This window comes from Mobula hypostoma, chromosome 18, assembly GCF_963921235.1.
Source record: "Mobula hypostoma chromosome 18, sMobHyp1.1, whole genome shotgun sequence".
In the NCBI taxonomy this organism is placed as follows: domain Eukaryota; kingdom Metazoa; phylum Chordata; class Chondrichthyes; order Myliobatiformes; family Myliobatidae; genus Mobula; species Mobula hypostoma.
The window spans coordinates 58,012,374-58,031,618 of NC_086114.1; the positions used below are offsets into that span (position 1 = coordinate 58,012,374).

General features: G+C 42.3%; 1 protein-coding gene across 1 annotated transcript in view; it reads left to right on the forward strand.

The window, feature by feature from the left end:
* The window catches only part of tbc1d2b (TBC1 domain family, member 2B), a 115,334-nt gene that overhangs the window by 89,835 nt on the left and 6,254 nt on the right, over nucleotides 1–19,245 (forward strand). Inside the window, exons 9-12 of the mRNA XM_063070945.1 lie at nucleotides 636–1,130; nucleotides 15,509–15,626; nucleotides 16,943–17,128; nucleotides 17,389–17,510. Of these exons, the coding sequence (XP_062927015.1) occupies nucleotides 636–1,130; nucleotides 15,509–15,626; nucleotides 16,943–17,128; nucleotides 17,389–17,510 (921 nt within the window). The remainder of the gene's footprint in view (nucleotides 1–635; nucleotides 1,131–15,508; nucleotides 15,627–16,942; nucleotides 17,129–17,388; nucleotides 17,511–19,245) is intronic.

Sequence of the window (19,245 nt, forward strand, 5' to 3'; positions counted from 1 at the left end):
AATTTACATGAATCTATTGCCAAGTCTCTAAGCACGACAGAAAATCCTTCTGTGCTGAGAAATAGACCATTAACATGATTCTGGTTTTTAAACTTCATTGGAGTAAAACAAGCTGCTGATTGTCCAAAGGTTGCCAATCATTCATTAATCAGAGGACAGTACTGAGAATACCTAGTATTGAATATGTATCCTGATAGCATTTGGCAAGAGACATTTTAGAGCCTGTCTTTAAAAAAGACATGGGTTGGTGACAACAGTTTGGTAATGAATTAAGTTTAACTGAATTAGAATATAGATTTGTTCATTCCAAGCCATAAACATTATGGCAAAACAAACAGTAAAATTGAAAAACGGTATTTTTTTTTGTGGATGTGTCATTGAGAAAGGGAAGCAACCCAGAGTCAATGTTGACAGCTTGGAGATAAATTTAGACAGGGTGTACTGGTGAACAACAAAGAGTACCCCACCCTCAGCTACTAAACAAAATCATATAGAGGAGAGCTACGTGTTAAAATAGATGGTAATATGATTGGAAAGACATTAAAGAAATGGTAGTTGTTCTGCACTATTTTTGATGTTATGTAATCCCACAAGTAGAAAAACGTTAAATGAAACCTTTGGTATTTTCATTTCAGTGAATACGATATTTATGGCTTCAAGACAGTGCCTGAAGATAGTGAGGAGGAGACACTGATTGCCAAAGTTCGAGCTCTAGACTTAAAGTCCATGTCACTCACCGACAGCCAAGAAATTTCCACAGGAGTTAAATGGGCAAATTACTTTGCTGGTACCATGAACCGAGAAATGGTGCGCTCACCTGAATTGAAGAGCCTCATTCGTTGGGGTGTTCCACATGAAAATAGATCAAAGGTCTGGAGGTGGTGTGTCAACCTCCACGTCAGAAAGTACAGGGAAAAATGTGGTTCAGGATATTTTAACTCCTTGCTCGAGAAGGCACTAGAGAAGCAGAACCCTGCTTCAAAACAGATTGAGCTGGATCTTATGCGCACTTTGCCAAATAATAAGCACTATGCCTCACCAACCTCGGAAGGAATACAAAAACTCCGAAATATTCTGCTGGCATTTTCCTGGAGAAATCCAGATGTTGGATACTGCCAAGGCTTAAACAGGTGTGTCCTACTTTTGAATTATTCATTAGCTGGTGCTACTTCCCCTTCCCCATTTTCTCACGAGCAACTCAGCAGGTACAAAATAACTAGTAACAAAAGCTAAATTTGAAAAATATTATTGCAAGCTTCTTTCCATGAAATGATACTTGTATAAATTACACATAATTTAAAAACTATTGCGGTGAATTAGGTATGACTACAGTGAGACTGGTGTGATCTTAGTTGGTAAATCTGCTAGGTAATCAGAATAGAATAGTGCTACTGAAATATTTACCCTTTGGAAGCAATATAAATAAAATCAAAAACACATTCTTAATAGACCTCTACAACTTTAGGGCAGTTTTATTCATCGGTTATTGCTAGGAGGTTCTGATTTTTGACATCTTATAGGTACTCCCCAATGATTCTGAGATATTCTTGAAGCTTGAAGCTTGGAGCTGTTCAGCCAGCTCTAAATAATTGCAATATTAATTTTCCTCTAGCTTTCTAAAGGCTGATTTATACTTGTGCGCTAAATGGACACCGTAGCCTATGCGCGTTGTGAGCATTTATACTTGTGCGTTGGTGTGTCTGCGTCGCTCTGCAACTCGGGGACGTCACGCATGCGCACACACCTGCCCGCGCAAGGCTTCATGGTCATGGTAGTCTTTCTTGGGGTAAACAAGTTTAAAGTGAGTGTCTTTTTTCGTAAAAGCAAAATGTGTCTTCCAGAATTTCAGAGGTCTGTAAAGCTTTATGGAAAGCATTGCAGCCAGAGTTCCTTCTCTGCCTTTCAGTTGCCCAATGGGAAGCTATTGCAGCATAGGAGGAAATGCGATGCTACCGAGCGGACCAATCACAGTTGTTGCGGTCTACGTTGCTTCCCATTGTGTTCAGTTTTTTTTGGTTGCATTCGTAGTGTTGCTGATTTGTGAATGAGCTACCACTTGATAAACTCATGTCCTACAGATTAGCACAGAGCAAACAAATGGTAATCAGTTTATGTTTACACAAGGAATAATCCAAGTTATGAATTATCCAAGTCACTTTCAAAGGCACATTATTACCAAGGCTGATAGTGAGATACTGGAGGAACTCAGCAGGTCAGGCATCACTTGTGAATGAAAATGGAGAGTTGATATTTTAGGTCGAGACCCTTCCTAGGTGTCAACTGTCCATTTTCCTCCATAGATTCTGCCTGACCCACTGAGTTCCTCCAGCATTTCTTGGGTCAACATTATCATGACAGCAAGGAAGGTTTTGAAGAGTGATGGAGAAATTTGGGGAATTCTAAAGCTTAAGATGTCTTGTAAACTGAAGAGATAGCAGTCATTAGTAGAGCATGAACACCAGTGGTCTGAAATGGACACATGCCACAATCTCGGTTCTATTACTGGAGGAGGTTGGAGATTGAGAGGGGCAAAAAGCCATGGAAAGACTGATAATGAAAATTTAATCAACTGGCATCAAAGATAATCACAGAGAAGCAACCACAACAGAGATCAGAAGGTTTTAGAGCATGTGGTTCCTTGGATCTGCTTTCACCAGAGAACTTGAGGAGGCATAAAAGCCAAGGAAAGGGCATATAAGGTAGCAAAAGTGAGTTAGAAGTTGGATGATTGGGAAGCTTTTAAAATCCAACAAAAGACCACGAAAGAAGCTATAAGACAGGAAAAGATGAAATGTGAGAGCAAACTAGTCAATAATTTAAAACAGGATACCAAATGTTTTTTCAGTTAAGTAAAGAGTAAAAAGGATGTGAGAGTTGATATTGGATCACCGGAAAATGATGCTGGTGAGGCACTAATTGAGGACAAAGAAATGACAGATGAACTTAATGGGTACTTTGCATCAGCCATCACCATGGAAGACATTAGCAGTGTGCCAGAGGTCCGTGAGTGTCAGGGAGCAGGAGTGAGTGCCATTGCTATTACAAAGAAAAATGTGATAGGCAAAGTCAAAGGTCTTGAGGTAGATAAGTCACCTGGACCAGAGGACTACATCCCAGAGTCCTGAGAGAAGTTGCTGAAGAGATAATGGATGCATTGGTCATGATCTTTCAAGAATCACTTGATTCTGGCATGCCAGCAGAGGAATAGAAGATTGCAAATGTCACTCCACTCTCCAAGAAGGGAGGAAGGCAGAAGAAAGGAAATTAAAGGCCAGTTAACCGAACTTCAGTGGTTGGGAAAGTGTTGGAGTCTATTATTAAGAATGAAGTTTTGGGGTACTTGGAGACTAATGGTAAAATAAGTCAAAGTCTGTAAAGGGAAATCTCGCCTTACAAACCTGTTGGAATTCTTTGAGGAAGTAACAAGCAGGGTGGGCAAAGGAGAGGCAGTGGATGCCATTTACTTGGATTTTCAGAAGGCATTTGATAATGTGCCGCACATGAGGCTACTTAACAAGATAAAATCCTATGGCGTTACAGGAAAGATACTGGCATGGATAGAGGAATGGCTGACAGGCAGGAGGTGGCGAGTGGGAATAAAATCTTGCAAGATGGCACCAGTATCTGGCGACTTTGTACATGCTGTCCCGAGCAAACTGCCCTCTACACTATCCTATACCCGAGAAACCTTTCTAAACTTTCAATCTGCTACATCTAGCAAGATTAACAACACCCTGGCAAAGCTACTGACCCAGCTGGAGATCACCACGCCAGAATTGCTTCTTCAACTCCGGACCACACCTGGACCCGACCAGCGAGGCCTGGTCCAAAGCCCGCCATGTTCATGGAGACCTGCGGTCTGCTACCGTGCCGGAGTGCTTGGAGACGCGGCCCATTCCAACCAGCACCTCTCCGGAGCAGACAACCACACAGAAGTGACATCGGAGACCTCAAGGTGCCCCGGACGCTTCCCCGGAGCGACCACCGTAAAGCCCCGTTGGTGGCCATCTACAGCTGCCGGAAGTGAGGCCTCTGCCGCCGACCTTGGAATTCGAACCCGAGGCTCGACTGGAGTGGAGGCCTCCGCAACCGTGACTCAGCTCACGGACTTGTTTCAGCCAGGAGCCCGGCCCTCCGGGATTAAGTGTCGGCTTCGGGGCCCAACCCAAACAACAGCCTGGGCCCCTGGCAGCTGGAACTGGCAACGGAGCCTCCCCCATCACTCGGTCCAACCCAGAGCGCCCGACGACGCGACCCGCCGATGGATCCCCTCGGGACGTGTCCACCAACCTCAAAGAGCTGCCAACAACACACTGCATCAATGGAAACCTGGAAAGATGCACTATTTACCAAGGAAGCGGGGGAAAAGAGCTGGGCTGCTGGTCAAATTGAAGCTGAGGGGCTTCAGGGTCCCTATGCCCACCATCCTACTAGCTAATGTGCAAGCCATAGAGAACAATGTGGATGAACTTAAAGGGAGACTCACCTACTGCAGGGAGATGCAGAACTGCTGTGTATTCTGTTTCACCGAGATCTGGCTCTCCCCTGCCAGCCCCGACTGTGCCATCCGACCGGAGAGATTTTCGATTCATTGGATGGACCGCACGGCGTCTTCGGGCAAGACGAGGGGAGGTGGTGTCTACCTACTGATCAACACTGCGTGGTGCTCGGACACAGTGGCACTGACAAGCTCCTGCAGCCCGGACCTGGAACACCTGTCGGTGAAGTGTTGTCCCTACTATCCGCCATGGGAATTCACCTCGGTCATACTGACAGCGGTCTACATTCCCCCCCAGGTGGACGTGGGGTGTGCTCTGAACATACTGTATGCCAACATCAGTGAACTTGAGACCAGGTATCCGGAGGCTTTGCTCATTACAGCCGGACACTTTAACCAGGCCAACCTCAGAAAGGCGCTGCCAAAGTTATACCAACATGTCTCCTGCCCCACTAGAGGCCCGAATATACTTGACCACTGCTACACAGCAGTCAAGGATGCCTACCGTTCCGTCCCACGACCTCACTTCAGAAAATCAGACCATCAAGCCATACTCCTTACAAGCTTACAAACAGAAACTGAAGCGGGAGGTCACGGTGTCAAAAGTGGGGTCGCGTTGGATGGTGGAAACAGAGGAGGTGCTCCGTGACTGCTTTGAATCGGTGGATTGGTTAGTATTCAAGGACTCGGAGCTAACCTCGATGAATATGCCTCAGCTGTCACGGACCTTATCTGGAAATGCACAGAGGACTGTGTGTCTCGCAAGACGATCCGGGTATTCCCTAACTGGAAACTTTGGATGAATTAAGAGGTCAAGTCCCTTTTAAAGGCTAGAGCTGTGGCTTTTAGGTCCGGGGATACCAGTCGCTACACGGAATCCAGGCATGAACTCCGGAAAGCCATTAAGGACACCAAGAGGCAATATCGAGCCAAGTTGGAAGCCCAGGCTAACCAGAAGGATGCCGGTAGACTATGGCAGGGTCTAAATGAGATCACTGGGCGCAAAGAAAATGCTGGGAATATCAATAACTGTGGTGCTTCTCTTCCTGACGAACTTAATGTATTCTACACAAGATTTGAACAGAAGAGGAATGTCCCGCTCTCTCCGGATGAACGGGACCTGGTGGCATCGAGATTCATCGTCACCGAGGAGGACGTTAGAAGGGCCTTTCTGAAGATAAATCCAAGGAAGGCGACGGGCCCAGATGGCATCCCAGGACGGGTTCTCCGGGCCTGTACAAGCCAGCTAGCTGGAGTGTTTGCTGACACCTTCAACCGCTCCTTGCTTCAGTCTAAGATCCCCTCGTGTTTTAAGAAGGCAACGATAATCCCAGTGCTGAAGAAGAGCAAGGTGGCTTGCCTAAATGACTACAAACCTGTGGCTCTGACATCAATTGCTATGAAGTGCTTCGAGCGATTGGTTATGGTACATATCAACCACAGCCTACCGGTCAACCTCAACGCTTTGCAATTCGCCTACCGGAGCAACAGGTCAACAGCAGATGACATCTCTCTGGCCCTACATTCCCCCTTAGAACACCTGAAGAATAAAGATGCATATGTAAGGCTCCTTTGCATTGACTACAGCTCTGCCTTTAATACCATCATTCCAAATAAACTGATTCCTAAGCTCCGGAACCTGGGCCGTAGCACTCAGATCTGCAGCTGGATCTTCAACTTCCTCACAGACAAGACCCAGGCTGTAAAAATGGGGGATACGCTCTCCACTACAATCACTCTGAGCACTGGTGCCCCACCAGGCTGTATACTCAGCCCCCTGCTCTACTTAACGTACGCCGATGATTGTGTAGCCAAGTTTCCATCAAACTCAATATATAAGTTTGCTGATGACACCACAATTGTAGGCCGTATCTCGGGTAATGATGAGTTTGAGTACAGAGAGGAAATTAAGAACCTGGTGGCATGGTGCGAAGACAATAACCTATCCCTCAATGTCAGCAAGTTGAAGGAATTGGTTGTTGACTTCAGAAGGAGGAGCGGACCGCACGACCCTATTTACATCGGTGGTGCGCAAGTCGAACAGGTCAAAAGCTTTAAGTTCCTCGGGGTCAATATCACAAATGACCTGACTTGGTCCAACCAAGCAGAGCCAACTGCCAAGAAGGCCCACCAGTGCCTTTACTTCCTGAGAAAGCTAAGGAAATTTGGCCTGTCCTCTAAAACCCTCACTAATTTTTATAGATGCACCGTAGAAAGCATTCTTCTAGTGTGCATTGCAACTTGTCCTGTCCAAGACCGGAAGAAGCTGCAGAAGATCGTGAACACAGCCCAGCACATCACACAAACCAATCTTCTGTCCTTGGACTCACTTTACACCATACGCTGTCGGAGCAGCGCTGCCAGGATAATCAAGGACATGACCCACCCAGCCAACACACTTTTTGTCCCTCTTCCCTCTGGGAGAAGGCTCAGGAACTTAAAGACTCGTATGGCCAGATTTGGGAACAGCTTCTTTCCAACTGTGATAAGACTGCCGAATGGATCCTGACTTGGATCTGGGCCGTACCCTCCAAATATCCGGACCTGCCTCTCGGTTTTTTTGCACTACCTTACTTTCCATTTTTCTATTTTCTATTTATGATTTATAATTTAAATTTTTAATATTTACTATTGATTTGTACTCCAGGGAGCACGAAGCGCAGAATCAAATATCACTGTGATGATTGTACGCTCTAGTATCAGTTGTTTGGCGACAATAAAGTAAAGGGGCCTTTTCTGGTTGACTGCCAGTGACTAGTGGTGTTCCTCAGGGATCAGTATTGGTATCGGTACTTTTCACATTGTTTGTCAGTGATTTAGATAATGGAATTAATGGCTTTGTGGCAAAGTTTGCGGATGATAGGAAGATCGGGGGAGGGGTAGGTAGTGCCGAGGAAGCAATGCGATTGCAGCAGGATTTAGTCAAATTGGAAGAATGGGCAAAAAAAGTGGCAGATGGAATACAGTATTGGGAAATGTATGAAAATGAATTTTGGTAAAAGGAACAATAGTGCAGACTATTATCTAAAAGGGGAGAAGGTTCAAACATCAGGGGTGCGGAGGGACTTGTGCAAGACTCCCAGAAGGTTATTTTACAGGTTCAGTCTGTGGTTAAAAAAGGCAAATACATTTATTTCAAAGGGAATAGAATATAAAAACAAGGAGATAATGCTCACCCTTTATAAGACACCAGTCAGGTTGCACTTGGAGTATTGTCGACAGTTGTGCAACCCATACAGTGGCATGCAAAAGTTTGGGCACCCTGGTCAAAATCTGTGCTGCTGTGAATAGCTAAGAGAGTGAAAGATGACCTGATTTCCAAAAGGCATAAAGTTGAAGATGACATATCTCTTTAATATTTTAAGCAAGATTATTTTTTTTATTTCCATTTTCTTCTGTTTCAAAATAACAAAGAAGGAAAAGGGCCCGAAGCAAAAGTTTGGGCACCATGCATGGTCAGTACTTAGCAACACCCGCTTTGGCAAGTATCACAGCTTGTACATGCTTTCTGTAGCCAGCTAAGAGTCTTTCAATTCTTGTTTGGGGGATTTTCGCCCATTCTTCCTTGCAAAAGACTTCTAGTTCTGAGAGATTCTTGGGCTGTCTTGCATGCACTGCTCTTTGGAGGTCTATCCACAGATTTTCGATGATGTTTAGGTCGGGGGACTGTGAGGGTCATGGCAAAACCTTCAACTTGTGCCTCTTGAGGTAGTCCATTGTAGATTTTGAGGTGTGTTTAGGATCATTATCCTGTTGTAGAAGCCATCCTCTTTTCATCTTCAGCTTTTTTTTACAGATGGTGTGACGTTTGCTTCCAGAATTTGCAGGTGTTTAATTTAGTTCATTCTTCCCTCTACCAGTGAACTGTTCCCCGTGCCACTGGCTGCAACACAAGCCCAAAGCATGATTGATCCACCCCCGTGCTTAACAGTGGAGAGGTGTCCTTTTCATGAAATTCTGCACCCTTTTTTCTCCAAACATACCTTTGCTCATTGTGGCCAAAAAGTTCTATTTTAACTTCATCAGTCCACAGGACTTGTTTCCAAAATGCATCAGGCTTGTTTAGATGTTCTTTTGCAAATTTCTGACCCTGAATTTTGTGGTGAGGACGCAGGAAAAGTTTTCTTCTGATGACTTTTCCATGAAGGTCATATTTGTGCAGGTGTCACTGCACAGTAGAACAGTGTCCCACCACTCCAGAGTCTGCTAAATCTTCCTGAAGGTCTTTTGCAGTCAAGTGGGGGTTTTGATTTGCCTTTCTAGCAATCCTACGAGCAGTTCTCTCGGAAAGTTTTCTTGGTCTTCCAGACCTCAACTTGACTTCCACCATTCCTGTTAACTGCCATTTCTTAATTACATTACGAACTGAGGAAACGGCTACCTGAAAGCACTTTGCTATCTTCTTATAGACTTCTCCTGCTTTGTGGGCATCATTTGTTTTAATTTTCAGAGTGCTAGGCAGCTGCTTAGAGGATCCCATGGCTGCTGATTGTTGGGAGAAGGTTTGAGGAGTCAGGGTATTTATAAAGCTTTGAAATTTGCATCACCTGGCCTTTCCTAACGATGACTGTGAACAAGCCATAGCCCTAACAAGCTAATTAAGGTCTGAGACCTTGGTAAAAGTTATCTGAGAGCTCAAATCTCTTGGGGTGCCCAAACTTTTGCATGATGCTCCTTTCCTTTTTTTCACTGTAAAATTGTACAAAACAAAAATAATACACTAATCTTGCTTAAAATGTTGAAAAGAATGTTTCATCTTTAACTTTATGACTTTTGGAGATCAGTTCATCTTCTACTCACTTAACTATTCGCACTAACAGAAATTTTGACCAGGGGTGCCCAAACTTTTGCATGCCACTGTATCTCAGAAAGGATGTATTGTCATTGAAGAGAGTCCAGCGGTGATTCATGAAGATGATTCTGGGAATGAAGGGGTTAACATATGAGGAACTTTTATCAGCTTTGGGCCTGTACTCACTGGAGTTTAGAAGCATGCAGGGTGGATCTCATTGAAAGCTACTGAATGTTGAACGGACTAGATAGGATGGATGTGGAGAGGATGTATCCTATGGTAGGGATATCCAGAATTAGAGGGCACAGCCTCAAAATTGAGGAGTGACCTTTTAGAACAGAGGTAGGAGAAATTTTTTTAGCCAGAGAGTAGTAAATCTGTGGATTGCTCTGCCACAGACTGCAGTGGAGGCCAAGTCCGTGGGTATATTTAAGGCAGAAGTTGATTGCTTCCTGATCAGTCAGGGCATCAAAGAATATGGCGAGAAGGCAAATGTATGGGGATCTGGGATCAGCCATGATGAAATGGCAGAGCAGACTCAATGGGCTGAATGGCCTAATTCTGCTCCTGTGTCTTGTGGTCTTAAGAACTCTAAGCAGGAAACTGAAAATGGAATGTGCCGCTGAGTGTGAGATCTGCTCGTGACTGCTCCCTACTGGTCTGTAAAGGAAGAATGGCGAATTGGGAGCTGAGTGGATTTTGATTATTGCAGTGGCCGCACGAATATTGTCATTCTGTTGCCGTTGTTTAGGATTTTAAAATAATTTGCATTTTGTGAGGGAAAAAAAAGTGATTTCCAATTTGCATTGCTTAGAGATTTCTAGGCAAGTGATTTATAACATGATCTGTGTAAGGAAGATAATGCACATATTCATGGACAAATTAATCTGTTTAATTGAACTGCAGATTACATTTATACTGGCTTGTAGCCATTTATAGTAAAATCTCATTAAGCTAAAATGGAGATTTTTATCTCAAATGTTAATGCAGTAAATTGTGTGAAGTGGATTAGCTAGATGTCACTGGCAGGAATATACCAGAATGTGAGAAACGAGTTGTATTAAGAATTTTAAATTAAGGCAAAAGTATACTTTTGGCCAGGCCAAACCCATTCTCACCTTGACCTGCACTTTCTCCAGAAAGGTATAGCTACAGGAACCTGCACAGTTCTGGTCTCCTCCCTCAACTTTTACTGTCAGTTCAAGCAGTTTATATATTTATATAAATAATATAACAATTTTCATCTGTCATTCAGATCTTTAGTCCATGGCTGGACTAAGCTTGTGTTGATGTCTGGAGCTGAGTGAACCTGCTGAAAGCTAAACTAGACATCAACAAGTAGGATATTGGTGAATAAGTGCTGTCTGTCATGAAAATACAGTACTGAAAACACTTAGATCAGGAAACATCTGGAAAGAGAAACAGGTCACAAACAAGAGAAAATCTGCAGATGCTGGAAATCCGAGCAACACACACAAAATGCTGGAGGAACTCAGCAGTAAGTTAACAGTTTTGGTTTCAACTGGCTAATTTGTTTTGGATGCAATAAGCTATAACTTTTTGAAATAGTTTCCCATGTAGGACTTTGTCAGAGGTTTTACCGAAGTCTGCATTGACTACATCAGTTACACTGCTTTCATCAATACCTTTTGATACCTCTTCAAAGCAATCTCTCTCATGTTATCTCCTTGTCTGTCCATCGCCTCCCTCTGGAGCTACTCCCCCCACCTCCAACTTCTTCTTTCTGCCATGGCCTTCTGTCTCTTTCACCAGTCAACCTCCTAGCTCTTTGCTTCATCACCCCACTCCTCCAAGTTTCACCTAACGCCTGGCGTTTTTCTCTCCCTTCCCCCCCCCACCTTTCAAGTCTACTTCTCAGCATTTTTTCTCCAGTCCTGCCGAAGGGTGTCGGCCTAAAATGTCGACTGTACTTTTTCCACAGATGCTGCCTGGCCTGCTGAGTTCCTCCAGCATTTTGTGAGAGGTAATTTCAGGTTAAAGACTCATTCTGTTTCGATCAGACCAGCTATGATCTTAGTGAATGGTGTGGTGGCTGTAGAGGCCATATATTACAGTTTATGTTTGAATTACAATTTGCAGTAAAGTTGATTGGTGTGGAACGGGCAAAGTTTGTGTAGTATTTGCCATCTAGTGGTGCTCTTCAGCAACTGCTGGCTGCTGCACAATATGGACATTGGACTCAGCTCTGCTATGGCTTCTTTATCCTACAAACTGGAAAAATAATTAGTTTGCTTCATGAAAGGCTTCTAACAGATCGGAAATGGTGATTAGATTCACAATTATCTAGGTTTGTGTGTTATGGAAAATCTTGTCAGTAGGTAAATGGAACCTCATAATCGTTCAGCAAAAAGTTTCAACCCACCGAGCACATGCTGACCATCTATCCTAATCCAATCTAGCAGCACTTTTGCCTGCAGCCTTCAATTTCTTACTAATTCAAAAAAAAATGTTTCTTAAATGCTGTGAGAGTACCTCTCACTAAGCCAGTGCCTTCCAGATTCCAAAAAGAAATTCCTCCTCAGATCCCTCGTAAACCTGTTGCTCCTTACCCTAAAATGCCCCCCACCTTCACCAATCCCAATTCCTAATTATTAGTGCCATTCCGTAAACCAAGACTTAGTAACAGGAGGAAGAATGTGATTGGAAGTGTGTGACCTGCAGCATACCACAGGGATCGGTGGTGAGTCCCCGACTGTTTATAAATTTACACTGGATATCAATACAGGATGTATGATAAGTAAAAACACAGATGAAATAAAAATCTGCTGTGTTATTGCTGGGAGCGGGGGGAGGAACTCGGGGGAGACGTATAGAAATTAATGAGGGGCATAAATATCATGCCCCAGCCAGTGGTGTAGTGGCATCAGCACTAAATTTGGAGGTAGATGGTCCTGAGTTCGAATCCGGCCACGTCCCAATCTGCACAGCAGCAGTATCTGTGCTGAAGAGCAGCCTGGCAACCTACTTCCATATCTTGTCATGAAATCCCTATGGACAAGTACAGTATCCATAAGGTTGCCAGGAGTCAACGGCAACTCGTACATGAATAGGTTAGTTATTAGGAAATTTTTCCTCCAGCAGAAGTATATGAAACTAAATAATAAATTAGGGTAAAGTGTAAGCGGTTTTGAGCTGAAGAATTTTTTCACCCTGAAGGGGACTGGAATCTGTAATGCGTTGCCTAAGTGGGGGGTGTAGGCAGGTGCTCTTAGACCTTCAAGTATCATGAATACTTGAATTGCCAGCACATCTAAGGTTATGGACTAGGCTGGTAAATGGGATTGGTATAGTGTACTTGATGGTCGATATGGACGTGGTGAAGCAAAGAAGCTGATTTTGTGCTGTGCGGTACTATGATTAAGCTCCTCACTATCATCAACACACCAAATTTTGTGTCATCTGTTAACTTATTATTCATACCTCTTATATTCATATAAAACCAATAATGTGCATCACAACAACAGGAGCAATTCCTGTGGTCCATTACCTGTCACAGGCTTCCAATAACAAAAGCATCTTCACCTTCTGCCTCTTATTACTGTCAATTTTGGATTCATTTGGCTAATTTGTCCAGGATGCCATGGGCTATAACCTTTTGAAACAGTTTCCCATGTAGGACCTTGTCAGAGGCTTTCCTAAAGTCCGCATTGACTACATCAGCTACATTGCTTTCATCGACACCTTTTGATACCTCTTCAAAAAACAAAAACTATTTCAGATTGGTCAGACAGAATCTCACCTAATAAAGCCATGCTGATTATCTGTGATTTAATCCCTATCTTTCCAAATGTAGATTAATCTTGTTTCTCACTTTTTCCAGTTACGACCCTGTCATTGACATATCCCTTCTGTCCTTGAATAAAGAGCCATATTTGCTGTCATCCAGTTCTCTGACATATCAGCTGAAGTAAGTCAAATTTCAAAACCCCTGTCAGGTCTTCATAAATTTTCTCCCTTGCCTCTCATAATGCCTGATCAGGACCTAGGATTTATCCAACTTTAAGCCTTCTGAGGCATCTAATACTTCCTTGCAAATGATTTAGAGATTCACTATCAACTTCCCTGAAAGCTCTACTCTTTCCCCAGTTAGCTTCTTGCATTTATAAAATGCATTGGGATTTTCTAGTCTTGTCTTCTGATGATATATTATGTCTCCTTTTTACCCTCCTAATTGTTAAAATATCTCCAATACTTGTACTCCTGAAGCATCTCACCAGTTTTCAGTTCTCATCTGCCGTATACTTTTTTAATACAGCCCTTGATATCCTTGCACATTACCCTTGTCTTTCTTTCTTACCTACTGGATGCCAATCTTCTTGTAAGCCACCGCTCCCAGTCTTTTGCCAGATCCTACCTTGTGATATTGGTATCGGCCTTTCCCCAATTCAGAACCTCAGTTTCCCACCACCTGTATCCCTATCTCCAAAATGCTCTCCCACTGACACTGCAATCACTTGCTCAGCTTCTCTCAGGTTTTGAACTTTTTGTCTGGTCATCCACCACATCAAAAATATCCTCTTAATTTTCAGATTATTACAGGGTGTTAGATATCCAGAGGTTCGATGGTTCTATTTAATATCAGAGAATGTATACAATGTACAACCTGAAATTCTCACTCTCTGCAGACATCCTCGAAACAGAAGAAAACCCCCAAAGAATGAATGACAGAAGAAAATGCAAGGACCCCAAAGCCCCCTATCCCCTTCCGCGCACAAGCAGCATCAACCCTCCCCCATTTATTCTAGAATAAAGTGTCGGTGTTCCTGTCACCCACCATGCAAGCAACAGCAAAATCCCAAAGAGAGATCATGGTACATCCAAAACTAACTGTTCACTCCAACATCTCAACATCCCTCAGCTGTCTCTCTCACTAAAACAAGGAAGAGACCGATATCACTCCTTCCACAATGAGAGGAGAGACAACAGTCGCTATTTCGATGTTACGGTCAATCTGAAGCGTTGCTTTTTATTTTGAGTTCCCTGACTCAAAAATTGGCAGCAAACTCTCCCTTGCCGTCAAGAGAGAGAACAAACGATCTCTTATCAAATTTGTTCTACCAAATTTCCTCTGAAGTTGAGTTGTGTGGTCACATACGGCTGAAATATAATCAAGTTCTGTAAGTAGCAGGGATCAGATTTTATGAAGTTGCCAGTGTGAGCTCTCTTCACACTTTCCTCCTTTTTCTAACACCTGACAGGGCAGTGCTGTCAGTATTATGTTGAGGAAGGGCCAATCATTTGATGTTTATGACACATCTGGAGATTAGGGGAGTTGTAATTTCACTTGAAAGCACTACCTCCATCTGGAGGCTTAGCTTTGGTGGGTTGGAGATGGAAAATGTGATTGAAAAATATATTTTCAGGACCCAAACTCTACTTTCCACGTGGTGCAAGTAAGTGTTTAACAGAAAAAGAAAACAGAGCAGCTAGATCAGTAAATACTAACTTGCAGATCACTCATCCTTCCCTGGAGACAGTGAACCATAAATGAGTCACGGTCACAACATGAAGGCAGTCTTTTAGCCTACTGAGCTCATGGCAACAGTTACATCCCCACATTCCCATCAACACCCTATAGGTTCTAGATTGCAGTAAGATCTGAGTACAAGAATAAAGATGTCTGCCTCTAGGAAATTACATATGGGTCTTGTCTCCCTACCTAAATAAAGGAATGCAACAAAACATTCACAAGATTAGTGCCATGGTAGGGTACACTGTCCTTGGTGAAGAAATTAGCTGGATTGAACTTTAACTAACTGGATATCTCTAAAGTTCTTTCACAGGCAAGATTAGTGGGGGTTGCCTCTTGTGCTGTACAAGTTTATCAATAAATTGGTGGTATAATTGGGAAATGAACATCTACTATTGTGTATTAATTGAAGCTTTCACACAAAAAAATAATGTGACAATCCTTGAGTAAGTACGGAGTATCTGATGTTGGATTTGGTTTGCTTTTATACATTTCCACAAGTGAATGCACCAAGTTATGAAAGTTTGATTACAGTGCCACTGGGATTAGATATATGTTTATTTGTGGGTAATTAAGTTTTCAATAGCACTGAGATTACAGGTCTGGATGGTTTAATGAACCTGAAGTCAGTGCATAGGGAATGTAATTGTTTTTGTCAAACGCAACTTCCTGGCAAGGGTGAAGAAGTAATGAGCTTGCATTAAGATATATGAAACCTTCCATGTAGGTTGGCTGCGATAGCACTTCTATACCTGGAACAAGAGGAAGCGTTTTGGTGCCTTGTTGCCATTACTGAGTGTTTTATGACTCCAGACTATTACACAAAGAACCTGCTTGGGTCACAGGTAAGATAATTGTATGTTTGTTTCTTCTTAATTCAACTACAACAATAAACTCCTGCTTGAGTTTGATTTAATTCTGTAGGTGGTGCAGTAGTGAGAAAAGATGAAGCTTTTCTCAACCCCCCTGTTTGTATTGTCTAGAATTCTCAAGAGGAACATCATGCATTTATGTAATTGTTCTGCTAATTGAAGAGACTGGACATTTATTAATACCTGAAAGAGATAAACCAAGCTAGAACTGTGAAAACATATCAAAGCTAAACAAGTTAGTAAGGGGTTTCTCCAATATTATACACAGCAGTGAGTATGAAAGGTGATCTGAGATTCTTTTAGGATGAGAGCTGGGTTGAGGTTGAAAACAAATTAGCTATCCTGTTTACTGGAAATATGCAGAGCAGTTACCAGCAGTAATGACATTCACAATAGTGCTGTGCTTACATGAAGAATTTTGATAGCACTGCATGTGAATACCAAGAAGTTTGATAGTACAGGCATGTGTTTTCCATACACAGGTTTAGGGGGCTCAGAGACAATAAAGTCTCAAATTCCACATGCAAGCTCTGCTGTGTGATGCTGGTTTGATGAAGGGGATGGCCCCACTAGACTCTGAAACTGATGTGCTAAATCAGTGTGGTGCTGTGATCAGATTGTTACATACAATATCTATTCAGTTCATGCCAAGAAGCAGGAGGCACAAGACTGATCTTTAGGATTGAGTTATGTATGGGAAGGGAAACACAAACCCTACATATCAGATACAAAACAAGTCAATGTTTACAGCACAGTCTGCATGTGGATCATTTAAATGCTTTAACATGTACTTGGTTTCCTCCACATCATGGTTAAGTTAAGTTAGATGAAGCTCTGTGTGACAGTCTATTAAACAGGTGAAGAAGATATACTGTTAACTGTGTATATACCCGTCATGGCATGATTCTTCTATATTCTGAAGTTCATCAGTTTTATATTCCCTGATCTTCTCAAGGCTCAAACATCTAGAATGAATATAACTGGACACCCACAATCTTCTGGTAGAGAATTCCAAATAATCCCAACATTCTGAAATAAATTGTCTTAGTTTAGTGTTTCAGATAAAGTTCTCATCTGCCTATGCAGTTGTATGAAAATATCCCATAGCAATATCTGAACAGCAATGATTCCTTCCATGCCCTGGCCATTGCCCTCACTGTAGCCCTTTATTGTGTATTAATTAACAGCACTTCATTAGAAACTTGCTAACTTTTTTTGCATGCTCCCAGGATGTGAAAGGTGCTTCATTTTAACATTAATACTCCATGATGTTACTTTCTTTATATCAGGTTGACCAGCGGGTGTTCAAGGACTTGCTGAGTGAGAAATTACCACGGTTACATGCACACTTTGAACAATACAAGGTGGATTTTTCACTCATCACATTTAACTGGTTCCTTGTGGTATTTGTGGACAGTGTTGTCAGTGACATTCTGTTCCGTATCTGGGATTCGTTCCTGTATGAAGGTCCAAAGGTACAGTAAAAAAAAAATTCACCTCTTTGTAATGGGAACCTTTGTAGTAATGTCACAGTAAGGAGTTTGCATTTTTCATTGGAATCTATTTGACACAAGGGAAATATTGATGCCTAGTACACATCATAATTTCTTATTTCATTGACTTTTTTTAAAACCCAATTTAGAAACTCCTGTCATTTCAATTTTGCTTGCAGTGTTTAACATCAGCAACACAAATTACCATTTTAATAGTTGCCGTTTTTCTGTGTCGTGCACAGGTTATATTTCGATATGCACTTGCAGTCTTCAAATTTAAGGAGGATGAGTTTCTAAAGCTTCAGGATTATATGTCCATATTCAAGTATCTGAGATACTTCACTCGCACTATTCTTGATGCACGGTAAGCCCTATGACGGTCTCCTGAGCTGAACAATTTCATACCTTTCCATTTTAGATCCATCTTTTCCTGAATATCTATCTGTTTATAAAGAGAGACTGATCTGATTTAACTACAAGTTATTTAATTTTTCAGTTTCATTTTCTTACTTTAACAAACCCAGCACCCTGTTGGCTCTGTAATAGAAACATAGAAAATAGGTGCAGGAGTAGGCCATTCGGCCCTTCGAGCCTGCACCACCATTCATTACGATCATGGCTGATCATCCAACTCAGAACCCTGTACCTGCCTTCTCTCCATACCCCCTGATCCCTTTAGCCACCAGGGCCATATCTAACTCCCTCTTAAATATAGCCAATGAACTGGCCTCAACTGTTTGCTGTGGCAGAGAATTCCACAGATTCACCACTCTCTGTGTGAAGAAGTTGTTTTTCCTCATCCACTCTCTGTGTGAAGAAGTTTTTCGTCAAGCTTTTCCTGTAGTTTGTCTCTGGCTCCTGGGCCTGGTGGAGATTACATTTTCTCCCTTTGACCATGTGGATTTCCTCAGGGTGTTCTAATTTTTTCTCCATGTCCAAAGACCTACAGGTTAGTAGGTTGATTGGTGATGGTAAATTCCTCCAGGTATGTAGGTGAGGGGAAGCTGAAGGGAATGTGGAGAGAATGAAATGGAGTTATTGTACATAGGTGCTTGGTGATTGGCATGGACTCTCTTTATGCTCAGTGACTCTACTTGTAGTACAAGGTTTAAATTTGTTAGATTAGAAACTAAGGAAAGCCTGCTGCTGTTGAAAATTGGAACAAGATCTGAGAGTACAGGTGTGCAAGAGGTGTACTTCATTGAAGGACAAGCTGAGATTGCACAGACTCTTGTGACTGAGTTGAAGAAAATAAACAAGAGAAGGGGTGGATGGAATGGATATATTTTATAGAAAATCTAGAAAGGAAAAATCTGAGAGAATAAAAGGCCCTGGGTGATAACAAATATAGCTGATTTTAAAACCCTCCAACTACAGAAGAATTCCAAACAGCGGATTGAATTTCATTCAAAAGCAAAATATGGCAGATCTGAAATCTGACAGAAAATGCTAGAGGATTCCTAATATGTTTGGGCAAACATTTCACTCTGACCACACAAAGCCCTAGTTAGTATAAATAGTTTAAATAGTTATAGCCATTTAATTCAAGGTCATTTTGACCTTGGAGGAATTTCAGGATAGATCTAGAAAATGCTAAATTATTTTAGTTAGTATTACCTGGAAGGTAGAAGACTATTGAGTAACCTGTTCAAAAATTTAAAGGGAACTAGTAGGTATACACAAGCTTGGAATTCTTTCATAATTAATTTGGATGAGGATGACCATGTATAAAGGAAATGATAAGTCATAGTCATACTTTATTGATCCCGGGGGAAATTGGTTTTCATTACAGTTGCTCCATAAATAATAAATAGTAATAGAACCATAAATAGTTAAATAGTAATATGTAAATTATGCTAGTAAATTATGAAATAAGTCCAGGTCCAGCCTATTGGCTCAGGGTGTCTGACCCTCCAAGGGAGGAGTTGTAAAGTTTGATGGCCACAGGCAGGAATGACTTCCTATGACGCTCAGTGTTGCATCTCGATGGAATGAGTCTCTGGCTGAATGTACTCCTGTGCCCACCCAGTACATTATGTAGTGGATGGGAGACATTGACCAAGATGGCATGCAACTTAGCCAGCATCCTCTTTTCAGAC